The sequence below is a fragment of the Monodelphis domestica genome, chromosome 3, assembly GCF_027887165.1.
Source record: "Monodelphis domestica isolate mMonDom1 chromosome 3, mMonDom1.pri, whole genome shotgun sequence".
In the NCBI taxonomy this organism is placed as follows: domain Eukaryota; kingdom Metazoa; phylum Chordata; class Mammalia; order Didelphimorphia; family Didelphidae; genus Monodelphis; species Monodelphis domestica.
Window position 1 is genome coordinate 469,703,788 of NC_077229.1, and position 15,165 is coordinate 469,718,952.

A 15,165-nucleotide genomic window follows, 5' to 3' on the forward strand; every position below is an offset into this window, starting at 1 on the left:
ATCACTGTTTCCCAAGCTTCTTTTATAGATATTTAGGAAATTTTATCTGCTGCTCATTAACAGCAGGATCATATGATATCCCTTCTGTTATCTAAAGGAATAGGCTCCTAGGATCATAAAAATGAGTGAAGAGAGGGTGAATAAGCGTTCTTTTTGGGGTTGATATCACAGAGTGACTATGAACATCACTGACCAGTTCCCCAGATGCCATCTTCAGAGATAGAATTAAACCGAATAAAGCAATAACATGAGCCAGTATGGCATTTCTTATGTTTAAAAATCAGAACAAAGGAGGATACATAATAAAGCCCAGAAGCCAAGGCATTTAAGCCATCATGAAGGAAATGAAGAATACTTAATATTAGGAATTGTACATCCTAACCCCTTAAACTTCAATGGATTCTAATTGGATTCTAATTCTTAAGAGTGAGAGGAAGATCAGGAACAGGTAAAAAAAATGAATTCATAGGATGGATAATGCACATAATTGGTAACAGTGGCCATACTACCTAATCCAGAGCTGTGATAAAATTGCCACATAATATTGATATTTTATAAACTGATTAGGAAACACATATAGAATTTGTAGTCCTTTAAAAGCTTTCAGTTTCTGTTATGGATTCTTTTATCATGCTAATCTCCAGAGAAATTTTTCTTTCTTTCTTTTTTAATTTGGACACCATATTTTTCAGTTCATCTTAGAGTTTTTTTATTTCTTAATAGGAATGATATGAAAAAGTGTCTATGATTATCATTTTTAATTGACACAAGTCAGAAAGTCTATATTTTTTATCAAATATATTTTCAGCAAAAGTCAAGAAGTTTTAGTTTGCTAGTCAATTTTTTTGTTGCTATTGTTTCATTTTCCTTCTTCCCTCCTTAAATTTCAATTTGGTACTGATGTATTTTGGGCAGTTTAAATATATTTTCAGATGAATAATGAAAGAAGAATGTGTAATGGACAGAGAATTCAATTTTGAGTCAGGGAACCTAGGTTTGAATCCTAACTGCTGCTTATTATGTGGCTTTGGAAAAATCACTTTTCTGTAACATTTCTTCATCTGTAAAATAAGGGATTTGTATTCAGTGATTGCTAAAGTCCCTTTACTACCCCAAATTCTATATGATCTTATAAGAACTTGGTGATTCCTATAGATTGTTTTGAAGACCATTATTCTGTCCATAAAATCATAATAGAAATATGCACAGTGAACAGACACCTTATATACCATCAATCATTTTTGTTTTTTTATATTACTAATTTGAAATGTTTTTATTTGCCCTAATCATATAATTTTTGAAGGTCTTTCTCATTATCTATTTTCTAACAGATACCTGAGGAAATGGAAATATTCACAATCACCCTTTTTAATGCCACTGGTGGAGCCAAAGTGGGAAATATAACTACTGCAACCCTGCAGATCAGAAGAAATGATGATCCAATTTATTTTGCAGGTGGCATGCCTGTCTTTTTGAATAATTTATGTAAATTTCCAACAAAGAGGTTTTTTTTTTTTAATGAAATTTCCTTAAACCTAATGTACTACTTGTTTAAATATGGTTTGGTAGGATAAAATTTATCTAATTAACTGTAAATCTTGACAAATATTTTAAAAGGTCTTCTGAAAGATGAAAGAAATAAAATAAATTCTAGTACTATTGGGCTTATTCTCCCCTTTGAGCCCCAAAAGAGCGCTTGTTATTTGCTCTTCTTTTGGTAGAGGAGAAAAGAGTCTCCCTTTTGTCTTCTTTTAGAGTCTGCAGTCCAGCTGGTTCAGTGTGTCTGGTTGGCCTTACTGCCTTCTAAATGATTACCATAAAGCTAATTCTTTCCCTCCCAAAGGCTTGAATAAAAAAGTTTTATTAAATAGCACTACATGCTGTTAAACATTTTAATATTTTAAATATATTATTAGTTGCTGATGAATGTTTTGGTTTTAATTTTATTTACTTAGAACCTTTGTCCTCATCGCCTTATAAGTATTTGTTGCATTAATTGTTATTAATTCTCCTATGACAAGAATTTTTTGAATCAGTGTTGGTTGGTGTATATTAATAGCAACCAATTGGTATTTCTTGTGTGCAAACTCAATATTAGCAATGAACTTTGGGGATATACAGAAGTGGGAAGATGTGAGATGTTCCTTAATAGATTTCACAGTCTGATTGGGGAGACAAAAATAACACACATAAATTTTCATACAAAATAATACAAGGCTAAATTGTTTGCTACAGACTCAACAAACTGGCTAAGTGCAGAGAAAAGAGGTCAGAGAAGGCTTTATGGTGGAGATAAGTCTTGAACTGAAGAGAAGGATAAATAGAATTTGGACAGGCAAGGGAGGAAAAATTTCATGTGAGGGAAATAACAATGAAGATATGGAGGCAATGAAGACCTGCAGATGAATCTGGGTCTAAACTAGCCAATATGAAGAATCAAGAAATTTGATACATTCCCTCTCTCTCTCTCTCTCTCTCTCTGTCTCTCTCTCTCTCTCTCCCTTCCTCCACATATATGTATGTAAACGTGTGTGAGTATATAATATGTATCACATATATATATATAATATATACATGTGTGTGTGTTTATTTTTTTTAGAACCTCGTGTAGTGTGGATTAAAGAAGGTGGGGTTGCTAACTTTACAGTTCTCAGAAATGGCTCTCTTGATTTTGCCTGCACTGTCCAATATGCTACCAGAGATGGAGAAGCAACTGCCAAAGAAGGAGACTTTGTTCCTGTTGAAAAGGGAGAAACACTTTTTTTCGATGTCAGGAGAAGAGAACAGAGTATATCCATATTTGTTAATGAAGATGATGTTCCTGAAACGGATGAATCCTTTTATGTCATCCTCTTTAATTCAACAGGTTAGAAAACTGGTTGTACAACAGTCCTCTTGTATGTAATTGTATTTTGGAGAGAGATAGCATAGTAAATAGAGTTGTGGATAGAGACCTGACCTCAAAGCCCTGGATTCAAGTTTTGCCTCTGCTTCATTGTTTTTGTGACCCTGCATGAGTGGTGGGTGATTTATCCTTGCTCTAGAAGATAATTCTCTGTCTTTTCAGTTGCACAGAAGATGCTAAAAGGTGGTAGGAGTTCCCTGTACCAATGAAATCACAAGTCCAGGCCTTGTTCCTATAAAAATGAGCCAGCATACTTTGCTAGCCGTATTCACATATTCCCTCTTGTGTACTTTACATTCTTGTTGTTCAGGCATCCATTTGTGCCTGTCTCTCCTTAACCCTGTGAATCCCAGCCCATCTGGCTCTTCTTTCCTCCACTATCTTTTGAAGCTTGTGCAAGCTTATATTTGTTGCTTCCATGACACTACCTATTCATATCATCCTCTGCCATCCCATTTTCCTTTTGTCTTCAATCTTTCCCTAACATAAGGGCCTTTACATTCCAGACAAACCCAATTCCTCACCATTACCTCCCTTGTTCTGCCCACTCCCACCTCTATGACTTTGTACATTCTATTTCTTACTCATGAAATAGATTCTTGTCCTATTTCTATTTGTCAAAATCATTCTCTAAATTTGTGACCCAGCTCAGGTGCCAGCTCCTCTATGAAGGCTTCCCTGATTTCTATCCTCTCTTCCCAAACTCTTCCTTTCCCTCCCATTTGAAGAAGATGCATTTCTCCTTTAGTTTCATGCTGTTCTGTGAGAGGCAGAATGACATAGTGGAAAGAGCATTGGATTTAGTCAGTTTGCCTTATATTTAGTGCTATCTCTGCTGTTGGCTAACTGGGCAACCCTGGGCAAGTTACTGAGCTGTTTCTTCCCTTCTAGCTCTGAATTCTATATCTCTATGTTATTTTTAATACATATTTTAAGTTGTACTGTGGTTATTTGGGCATATTTTATCCTTTCTTACTTCAGATGAAACTCCTTGAAGGGAAGGATTCTAGACTTCATCTTTGTTTTGCCCTGAGCTCTCCTAGCACAGTGGATTTCCATAAGAAATGCTTGCAAAAGGAAGGAATTACTCTTTAGTGCAGTAGAGCCAAGGGGACATTCTTTGAACTGAAACATCATCCCTTCTAACACTAAGCTGGACAGCCAGTCTTAAATTATGTTTGCACTTTGAGTTGCAATGAGGTAAAATAGGAATAATTATTCCCAATTTTTGCACTGGTGAGTGTATATGGCCATGTTGATCATTGAGAACTCAAAACACCCATCTCCCAGATAGGAATGGGCAGGGCAGGGGAGAGTCAGCTAACAGCCATTTTTTTAAACTCTTATCATGGGCTGAGCACTGGGCTAAGTGCTGAGGATGCCACGGGAAAAAAAAAAGGAAAAACAAAGCACAGCCTTTTACTCTCAAGGAGTTTATATCCTAATGAGGAGGAGGATCACTTAGACCTGTAAAAATATTGTTTACATGCCCCCAGGCTCTGTGAGGGGAAGTTTGCTAGATATCACATATGGAGTCACACCCCAATGGGGTGACAACAAGAGAATCATTGAACTGTTCTAAGTTTCAGTTACCTCCACTCTAAAAATGAAGATATTAATATTTGTAAAACCTCAAAGGGCTGTTATGTGGGAAATGTTTTGTAAACTCTCAAGTAGCTATTTAATTACTCTATTATTATCATTAATATATGCTCCCCCCTAAAGTCCAGCTTCAATAAAGTTTGCCATTCCTGTGCCATTTTTTAGTGTGGTCAGTCATATATTCCAGATCTGGGAATTTTAGAAGAGGCAAAGGGAGGTTCTTTTCTCCTCTGCCCCTGATGTGCCTTCCCTTGTCTCCAATCAGACTTTGGAGCTAGCATCTCCTATTTTAAGTGGAGAACTGGTACCTCTGGAAGCCTTCCTTTTTTGTTACAAAGTACACCCTCAGGGAAATACATGCATTGTTCAGAAATCAGATTTATACAGGATGTATTTGCTTTTTTGCCACACTGTGATCTAAGAAAGTGCATTATAAAGTAGATTGTCACAAAGTTCACTCTATTTTCCCATAGGAAGGGTATTACAATTGGAAATTGGATGTCCCTGACAAAGGATCTGGCATCAATCAAATCAAATCTTTGACTATCTATGTACCATAGAAACAAATATAAGACAGCTATATGCCTCTCTAGTAATTTAAACCAGCTAAATTATGTACTACCTTATAGTCAGAATTTTAGAGCTAGAAGATGTACAGAAGATCTGATTCAGTTTTATTTTAAAGATAATGATAAGTAGTATAGTGCTTTAAAGTTTACAAAATGCTTTGAAAATATTTCATCATTTGATCTTCATAAAAACCTCAAAGAGGTAGGTATTATTATTATCATCATTATTTAATGTATGGGGAAATGAAAGCATACAAGGTTCAGTGATTTGCTTAGTCATATAACTAGCAAGTATCTGAGGCTGGACTTGAACTCAGATTTTTCTGACTTAAGAGCCAGTGTTCTATCTATTCATTGTGCAACCTAGCTATTCAACAGATGATAGAAAATGAAAATGTGGAAATTATGTCTAAGAGAAGTGAAATTGATATCAATTCAACAAATACTAATTAAGGACCTACCATGTGAAAGACATTGTGCAAAGTACAGGAAGTAATAGGTTAAAATGAAGTCCATGTAATCAAGGAGTTAATATTCTTTTGGAGCAATATAATATGTATACATTATAAGTAAGTTTGGAGGAGAGACCAAGCAAAAGGTTCTAGGAAGGCTTCATGGGGTAATTGAGCTAGATCTTGAGGGAAGATAAGAACTAATCAACACCATGGAAATAGGTTCTGATCAAGGACACATGTAATACCCAGTGGAATTGTGTGTTGGCTATGGGAATGGTGGGTGGTGGGAAGGGAGGGAAAGAATATGATTCTTGTAACCAAGGAGTAATGTTCTAAATTGACTAAATAAAATTAAAATAAAAAAGAAGTCTAAGGAAACATTTGGAGGAAGTCATCATGGGCAGGGGTACAACTTATGCACATTCAAGAAGGTGGGAAATGAAGTTGGACTCAAGGAACAGCCTAGAGACTAGTTTGGCTGCAATGGAGTATGTATGAAATTCGAGAGTAAGATGACGGCCTGAGTAGAGAAGTTGGAGCCAGATTGTAGAGAGCCTTAAATACCTAATTGAGAAGTTTATTTATTTATTTTTACCCCAGAAACAACAGGAAATGGCTGAAAGTTTTCTAACAGAGAATCATGGTTAGATCTGTACCTGAGCAAAGATAGTTTTGGCAGTAGATTGAATTGGGAAGTAGAGCCACTGGAATCTGGGAGTCAGAATAAAGCTATTATAGTAGGGAAAATGAGAGGTGAAGAGGCCTTGACCTAAAGCTCTTATAGTTTTATCCTCCCAGTCATATGTTAGATCCCTTAGGACAGAGAGGGTTTTTCATTTTGGTTTTATAGTCCTCTCATGAGCATGGAGGCTGTTTGGGTTTCTTGGATGTTTGATATTATATTACTCTTCAGGCAAGTCAAATTGTATTAATGTTAACAAGTTACTTTACAAGCCTTCAATAACCTCTTTCTTTGTGCCAGAACTGTGCTAGGTGCTGTACTATGCTACATCAGATTACATTAAGAAGGCTTTAATAAGCATTAACTATTTAAGTATGAATATACTATGTACCAGGTACTATGTTAAGTGTGGGAGATGAAAAGAAAAGCAATAAATAGTCTCTGACCTTAAGGAGGCAACAATCTACTGGGAGAGACAACATGCAAGCAACTATATACAAACAAGATTTGTATGACATAAATTGGAATTATTCTCAGAGAAGGCACTAGCATTAAGGAGGACTGGGAGAGGCTTGTCTCAGACAGTGGGATTTTTGTTGAGATTAGAAGGAAGCCTGGGAAGTCATGAGACAGATGACGAGGCAGAGTATTCCAGGCATGGGAGACAGCCAATAAAAATGAGTAGAGTCAGGAGTATTTTGTGAGAGGAACAGCAAAGAGACCAGTACCCCTGGATTGACCAGTCTGTGGAAGGAAGGAGGGTTTAGGAAAACTGAAAAGGCAGGAAAGGGCCCTTTATAAAGGACTTTAAAAGCGAAATAGGATTTTGTATTTAATCTTAGATGTCATAGTCAGCCACTGTGGTTTATTGAATTGTGAGTATGAGTGACATTGTCAGACTTGGATTTGGAAAGATCACTTTGGTAGCTCAGTGCAGGGTGGACTTGAAGGGGAGAAATATAAGGTAAATAAAACCAAAAGGCTGTGGCAATAGTGTGGGCATGAGTTTATTGAAGGTCCACACCAGAGTGGTGTCAGTTTCTGAGAGAAGGGGCCAGATATTGCAGGACTTGGTAAATGATCAGATATGGGGGCTATGGGTGAGAGTGAAGAGTCAAGGAATATCTAGATTGGGTGAGTGGGAGGATAGGAATGCCCTTGACAATAATAGGAAAGTTAGGAAGGGAGACCTTGGGTAAGAAAGATAATGAATTTTTTTTTAAACAATGTCTCAAGGTAAATAATGCAGCATTACTCATTTATCATAATGATACCAGTAGAAAACAGTTTCTTGCAAGTATTTAAATTTATGCAAATGATGGGTTGATATTAAAAAAAAACCAAATATGACAGAATTTGAATGTAGTAAAAAATGAACTTCTGGTATAATTACCATGTCCTTTTGGTATTTTAAACTAGGTGACACAGTGGTATATAATTATGGGATAGCCACTGTTATTATTGAAGCTAATGATGATCCCAATGGCATTTTTTCTCTGGAGCCTGTGGACAAAGCAGTGGAAGAAGGAAAAACCAATGTATTTTGGTAAGTAAGCAATTGATTCTATTTCTATTCTCCATTTGATTTTTTAAAAATCTAAAGTATGTTTTGCTCAGCTTCAGACTTTCCTGCCATTCATACTTTTAAAGATGATGACTAGTAAAAATATTTTACTTTATGACATAAAGCCAAGGTATCTTACCTTAGCCATCTTGCTGTTTTTGCATGACATACCCATAACAAATTAAGTGAACCTTTTTCATGGTTGGCTGGAAAACTCTGGAAGATGGATGGTGAGTAAGAAAATAGGAAAATAGAAAAATGTCTATTTGGAGATTACAGAGGAAATCTGTGTCTGGCTTTCTTCCTCGATTTATGATCCATTACCTATGAACCAATTACAAATGAGTCTTATTTGTTATGATTAATTACATAGGATTTTGAGGCACAGAGGACACTTTGGCAATGTTTCATTGATGTGGCAGTTGTTTGAGAATGATTCTGCACTACAGCCTCGACAAGAGTTCTATGAAACTTCAGGGACAGTTATATTCATGGATGGAGAAGTATCCAAACCAATAACTCTCCATGCTATTCCAGATAAAATTCCTGAGTTCAATGAATTTTATATTCTAAAGCTTGTGAACATTTCAGGTATGGTTTCTCTCTGGATTTTCTAACTATTAACACCAGGACGCTTTAAACAGATACCCAGAAAAATTAAATTTGTTATTGATTTTGAGAATATTCCATTATGTGTTAATCCTCTATTAGTTACCCTTCCCTCCTTTTGGGCTTACTTCCCATTTTCACTATCTATATCTTGTATGTGCATAGCTTTTAACATGTTATCTTACTCATTAGAATGTGAGTTCCTTGAAGTCAATAACTATCTTTTTGTCTTTTCTCAGTGCTTAGTATACTGCATGGCATATTGTAAATTGATAAGTTCTTGTTGATGATGAGGATAATAGTGGTGGTGGTGGTAGTGACAAGATGTTCTATATTTTGAGAGAGATACAAATGCTTATATTAGTCAGGTTACAAGGGAAGTAGAAATGGAAAGGAACACATTTATGTGAGAAATGTTGAAGAGATGGAAGTGGTAAAATTAGATTGAGAGAGGAGGGATCAGGTTAGGTTAAACATAACAAGGTTGTAAAGATTGGACTCTAGCTAAATAGCGTTGTTCTATGGTTCTGGCAGAATTACAAAATTCCTTAAAAACAAAGCAATGAATTTAAAAATCATTTTCAACATTACTTAGAGATGTGACTGAATTCTCTCCATTAATGCAGATTGTGTTTTCTCTCTTAAAACAATGTTGATTTAGTTACAACTGGATGTCCACTAAAGCTCCCGTGTCTTTTTAAGATGAACTGTTATCTAACTATGCATCCCTTGTTTATGAAGTCCAAGTGTAATACCTTATTTTTAACCACATATTTTGAATCTAAGTGTAAAATCTTATTTTTGTCCCTATTAAATTTCCTTTTATTTTATTCCGATCAAAGTTATGATTTATCAAAATGTTTTGAATCTTGTCTCATTTATCATGTGTGTTAGCTAGCCCTCTTAGGTCTCCTTTGTATTTATAGGCAGATCAGTTCTTCTTTACTTAATCTCTTCAAGCTCCATTACCCATTTCCTCACATAGAAATTTGGACACTGAGGTGGTAAAACCTAGTTATGGTAGTTCTGCTATCTCTCATGATCAGAACAGATAACTGCTTTGGCAGATTGGCTACATTTCATATCTGTTTATTGTCCTTCTTCTAGTTATATTCTGGGATGCATACCAAGGTCTCTTACAGGTTCATTTTCCCTGACATTAGTTTTTTATTTAATTTTTCTCAGTTACCTGTAAACAAAACATTTTAATATTTGTTTTTTTAAAAATTTGAGTTCCAAATTCTCTTCCTCTTTTCCTTTTCTCCCCCATCCTTGAGAAAGCAAGCAATTTAATATACATGTGTAATGATGCAAAACATTTACATCTTAGTCATATTACCAAAGAAAACACTGACCAAAAATATGAATAATAAAGTTTAAAAATATGTTTCAATCTTCATTTATCATCAATTCTTTCTCTTGAGATAGCATTTTTCATTATAAGTTCTCTAGTATTGTCTTAGATCATTATATTACTGAGAATAGCTTAGTTTTTTACAGTTTTTCTCCTGGTTCTGCTTATTTCACTTTGCATTGATTCATGTAAGTCTTCCCAGGTTTTTCTGAAAGCAACCTGCTTATTATTTTTTATAACACAATAATGTTCCATTACAATCATACACCACAACTTGTTAGGCCATTCTCTGGTTGAAGGGTATTCCCTCAGTTTCTGATTCTTTACCACCACAAAAAGAGCTGCTATAAATATTTTTGCATATGTTTGAGCTTTTCCTTTTCCTTTGGTCTCTTTGGGGTACAGACCTGGGTCAAAGGTTTGCTTAGTTTTATACTCTTTTGGATAGAGTTCCAAACTGCTCTCTAGAATGCTTGAAACAGTTCACAATTCTACCAACAGTGCATTAGTGTCCAAATTTTTCTACATCCCCTCCGACATTCGTCATTTTTCTTTTATGTCATATTATCCAATAAAATAGGTGTGAGATGGCACCATAGTTGTTTTAATATGTATTTCTCTAATCAATATTCTGATACTAGTTTTTTTAATCCCTTACCTTCTTTCTTAGAATCAATACAAGGCATCGATCAGTTCCAAGGAATAAGAACACTAAGGTCTAGGCAATTGGGATTAAATGATTAACTCAAATTTATACATTTAGGAAGTGGCTGAAGATAGATTTGAAATCAGAATCTCCTCACTCCAGGCCTGGCTCTCTATCCACTGGACAACTTCACTGCCCCATGACACTTACTTTTGATATGTTGTTAGGCAATATTGTTCACAAGCTTCTAAACTGATCGAAATCAATCCAACAGTTATTAAGCACCTACTATTTACAAGGTACTATGCTACCTGGGATGCAAAAAGAAAATGACAAATAGTTGCTGCCCTCTGGGACCTTACATTTTACTGGAAGGCTAATAACATGTAAACTCCTAAGTGTATAGATGATAATTTGAGTGAATAGTTTGCATTAACAACTACAAGTATCAAGAGAAGCTTTCAATAAAAAGTGGCACATGAATGAAGCCTGAAAGGAAGATGAGGATACTAAGAGATGGATGTAAGGCAGATTGCATTTCAGACATGAAAAACAACATGTATAAAGGCAGGAATCAGGAAATGAAATACTTTCTTTAGGGAATAGCAAATTGATAAAAGAGGCTATCATTTAGAGTAAGTGAAGGGTAATAATGTGTAATTATCAAAGAAAAGGAGATGGAAACCTGGAAGAAATGCTAAGCCCCAGGTAACCACTTATGTTTTTGAGTAAGGAAATGACATCATCAGAATTGTGGTTTAGAAAGATTCTTTTTCTATCCATATGGAAGGTAGTAGGTGGGAAAGACTAGCAGCTGGAAACTAATCAAGAGGTTGCTGCAAAGAGTCCAGCTGAAAGTTGAAAAGACCTGAGCTATGATATTGATCACCTGAGTTTGAGTAGAGAAGTAGGGGAAGGAGGTGGAGATGTCAACTCATGGTTAATCCATTTACTTTTCCTGCTCCCTCTGAGTTTGCCCTTTCCACAGTCTTTCAGAAATTCACTATCTTTTCATGTGACTTTTTTTTTTGTTTCTCATTTTACTCTAGGACTGCTCCGGATCTCCTTTTCATAGCTCTTGCCAGTGTGGACACCATTTAGTGGGGAAAAGAGATAACATACACTAACAAAGAGAAAGAGATTTTTGTACCTCTTATTACATTTGTCAGTTTTTAGACAGGAAAAAAATCCTGTCTGTATTCTGCCTAGAAAAGCTAGAGAAAATTATACTAGAAATGCTAAATTGCTAGAAAAAATCAGAATGATCATTTCTACCATGTGCTATTTGTGTTTTAGTTGGACCTGCATGATAGGACCATAGTTATTTTATTGATCATTCATTGACTGTTCCTTTATTTCCTCCTCTCTTCCTTCTGTTCTCCTCATTCTATAGATGATCTCATTTATTTATTACTTTATTAAGAAGATTATGGACATTGGATATTCATTCCTTCAACTTTCCTCTAGCCATTTAATTAAGCAACATTTATTAAGTGTCAACTAGACCCTAAGCCCTGAGGACTCAAAAAGAGGCAAAAGACAGACTTCCCCCCTAGTTTTTTCTATTTTTAAAATAATATGTGTTGGTTCCAAAGCAGAAGGCCTAGGCAATGGTAGTTAAGTGACTTGTCCAGGGTCACACAGTTAGGAAAGGTCTGAGGTTAGATTTGAACCCAGAACTTTCCATTTCTAGACCTGATATTTAATCTATTGGGCCACTGTTCTGCCCCCCATTTCTCTCTATTTTTACACCAACTTTCCCCTTCCCTTTGATTCCTAGAGGAACAAATATTCCTCTCTTTCAAACCCACAGTCCTGTTCTTTACTGCCTTCCATCACTTATCATCACTAGGCATTTGTTCTTTGTAGAATCCTAATAAAGTCTCTTCATCCTAAAAAAGGGTCCTTTCTTTGTCTCTGCTTCACAGCCTCACAATATTTCTTTTTCCACTTCCTTCTTAATTTCCTAAATGAGTAATCTGTTTCCATCATCTCTACTTCTATCTGTTAACATGGGAAGATAGATTCAATCCCTTGATATATGTGTGTGTGTGTGTGTGTGTGTGTGTGTGTGTGTGTATGTATAATGTCACCAAATCTAGTGATTTTTTCTACCTTTATCTTTTTATTTATTATTTAGCTAGCACTGTTGGTCATCCAATCCTTGAAACTTTTTCTTTCACTGACTTCCATAACATACTTTACTGTTTCCTGCTTCTCTCTTCCTCCATATTTTTCCCCATAAATTTACATGTACCCCAAATTTGTGTTATTACGTCACTTCTCTCCATTTTTCTTTCTCCTAGACTCATACACAATCATGGCTTACCTTCTCTGTGGGTGATTCCTAAATTGATATTTCTAGTTAAACCCATAGCTGCATTTCCAGAAACCATCTAGACATATTCATCTAAATAGTCTGTTAACACTTTACATTTATTACATTTAGTGCCTAAAACTGTCTCATTTGTATAGAATACACAGAGCTTGGTATTTAGTAGATAGTTAATAGATATTTGTTGCTTGACTAATAGAAACTTGCTTCTTATATTGATTTGCTTATTTCTGATAATGGCATCACAAATCTTAGAGTAATGATTCCTCCAACTTCCTCCTTCCCATTGACGAAGTCTTGTCAATTTAGCTCCTTTTATCTCCCACCTGGATTACTGAAATAGTCTATTTATTGGTTTTCTTGTCTCTGGTCTTTCTCCCATACAATACAATCCCAAATTTAATGAAACCTTTTTAAGGGTATATTAAACATTTCATTATCTTATCAAATATATCATTTTAAAAATAATTTAATCATTTGATGATTCAGAATGAACATTTTGAACATAAATTGTTTTGTCTTCAGAAACAATTGAGATGTGTAAAAGTTTTTAGCCCTTCAAGCATTATCCTCACAATTAATGGCTTCAAAAATTGTACTTTATAGTTTTTCTGATTGTTTTTATAGTTATTCTCTCTCATTCTTGCTATTCTTAAGTTGTGTCAATCTGTCTGTCTCTAGCAACATTCCCTTCCTTCCTTCCTTCGTTCCTTCCTTCGTTCCTTCCTTCCTTCGTTCCTTCCTTCCTTCCTTCCTTACATAAATTTACATGTTCCCCAAATTTGTGTTATTACTTCACTTCTCTCCATTTTTCTTTCCTTCGTTCGTTCGTTCATTCGTTCGTTCATTCGTTCCTTCCTTCTTTCCTTCCTTCCTTCCTTCATCTTCTTTTCCTTTCCCATCACAGTATCTGGCATAAATTTATTAAACCAGTAATTTCATTTTGTACATAATTATAAGTCAGTGGGCTCTGAGAGTAAATGACATTATACCTCTCCAAAGGACTGAATCTCTGAATCATCCCTGTAGACTTTTGGCATTTAAAAAAATAAGGTGACCTTAACTCTGTTAAATATTCATTTGTTTTTAATCTCAAAATAATTCTTTTAAATAAACTACAAAGTACTCCATGAATACAATACATTGCTTTCAGATTCTGAGTTCTCACTCATTTCAGATTCTGAGTTCTCACTCATTTTGTTTTCTCTAAACACAGGTGGATCCCCAGGTCCTGGTGGGCAACTAGCAGAAACCAACCTCCATGTCACAGTAATGATTCCATTCAATGATGACCCTTTTGGAGTTTTTGTCTTGGACCCAGAGTGCCAGGAACGGGAAGTAGCAGAAGATGCCCTTTCAGAAGATGATATGTCCTATATTACCAACTTCACTGTTCTGAGGCAACAAGGCACCTTTGGAGATGTGCGAGTAGGCTGGGAGATACTGTCCAGTGAGTTTACTGCTGGATTACCTCCGATGATGGATATTTTATTGATTGCATTTTTTCCCAACTCAGTGCAATCACAGCCTCATAGGAGACGTCATCACAGTGGAACAGATGCTTTGTACTTCAGTGGAATGGAGGATGCATTTGGGACCATTAGTTCAAAGTACCACCCCACCAGGAATAACACAATTGCCAACTTTACATTTTCAGCCTGGGTGATCCCTAATGCCAATACAAATGGATTTATAGTAGAAAAGGATGATGGCAATGGAACCATGTACTATGGTGTGAGAATTCAAACAAATGCTTCCTATGTAACACTTATGCTTCATTACACTACCCTGGGTTCCAATATTACTTATGTTGCCAAAACAACAGCCATGAAGTACTTGGAAGAAAACATTTGGCTTCATCTTCTGATTATCCTGGATGATAGCATAATTGAATTCTACCTTGATGGAAATCCAATGCCTCGAGGATTAAAAAGCTTGAAAGGTGAAGCAATAGCTGATGGTAAGTGAAACCTTCACAGCCAGTTCTTTGGATTTGGAGTTATTATAAGCTAGAAGATATTACGGAAAACTTATGTTTTGTTAAAAATTAATTGTATTTTTAAAAAGTTGCCAGTTTAGGAAAAACTATTGAACATGAAGAAAAGTTTATGTAGCTAAACTCAATGGACTACTTTGAAGAGGCACTTTTTTGTGTGTTTAAACTTAAGTAATTGTATCTGTTTTGAGGAATATGTCTGTATATTATCACCAGGTGACCTCATTTGCTTCCATAGTTTGTTTATTATTTCTCTTCAGATGTCTCCCAACTCTATTCCACCACCCTTAGTCCATTTCCTGAGCTCCAGCCAATCATCATTATGTGCTGATTGGGTATTTCAAAGTAAACTCTCCCAAACACTCTCTGTTCAAAGCAGATCTCATCATCTTTCTTTCCAAAACCACCCTTCTTCTGAAATTCCCAATTTGTGTTGAAGGCACCACCT

The 15,165-nt window shown here is 35.6% G+C and overlaps 1 protein-coding gene across 1 annotated transcript in view; it reads left to right on the top strand.

The window, feature by feature from the left end:
* The window catches only part of ADGRV1 (adhesion G protein-coupled receptor V1), a 778,411-nt gene that overhangs the window by 91,743 nt on the left and 671,503 nt on the right, over positions 1 to 15,165 (top strand). The window contains exons 16-20 of the mRNA XM_001366741.4: positions 1,332 to 1,455; positions 2,600 to 2,866; positions 7,633 to 7,759; positions 8,151 to 8,368; positions 13,938 to 14,681. Coding sequence (XP_001366778.3) covers positions 1,332 to 1,455; positions 2,600 to 2,866; positions 7,633 to 7,759; positions 8,151 to 8,368; positions 13,938 to 14,681 — 1,480 coding nt within the window. The remainder of the gene's footprint in view (positions 1 to 1,331; positions 1,456 to 2,599; positions 2,867 to 7,632; positions 7,760 to 8,150; positions 8,369 to 13,937; positions 14,682 to 15,165) is intronic.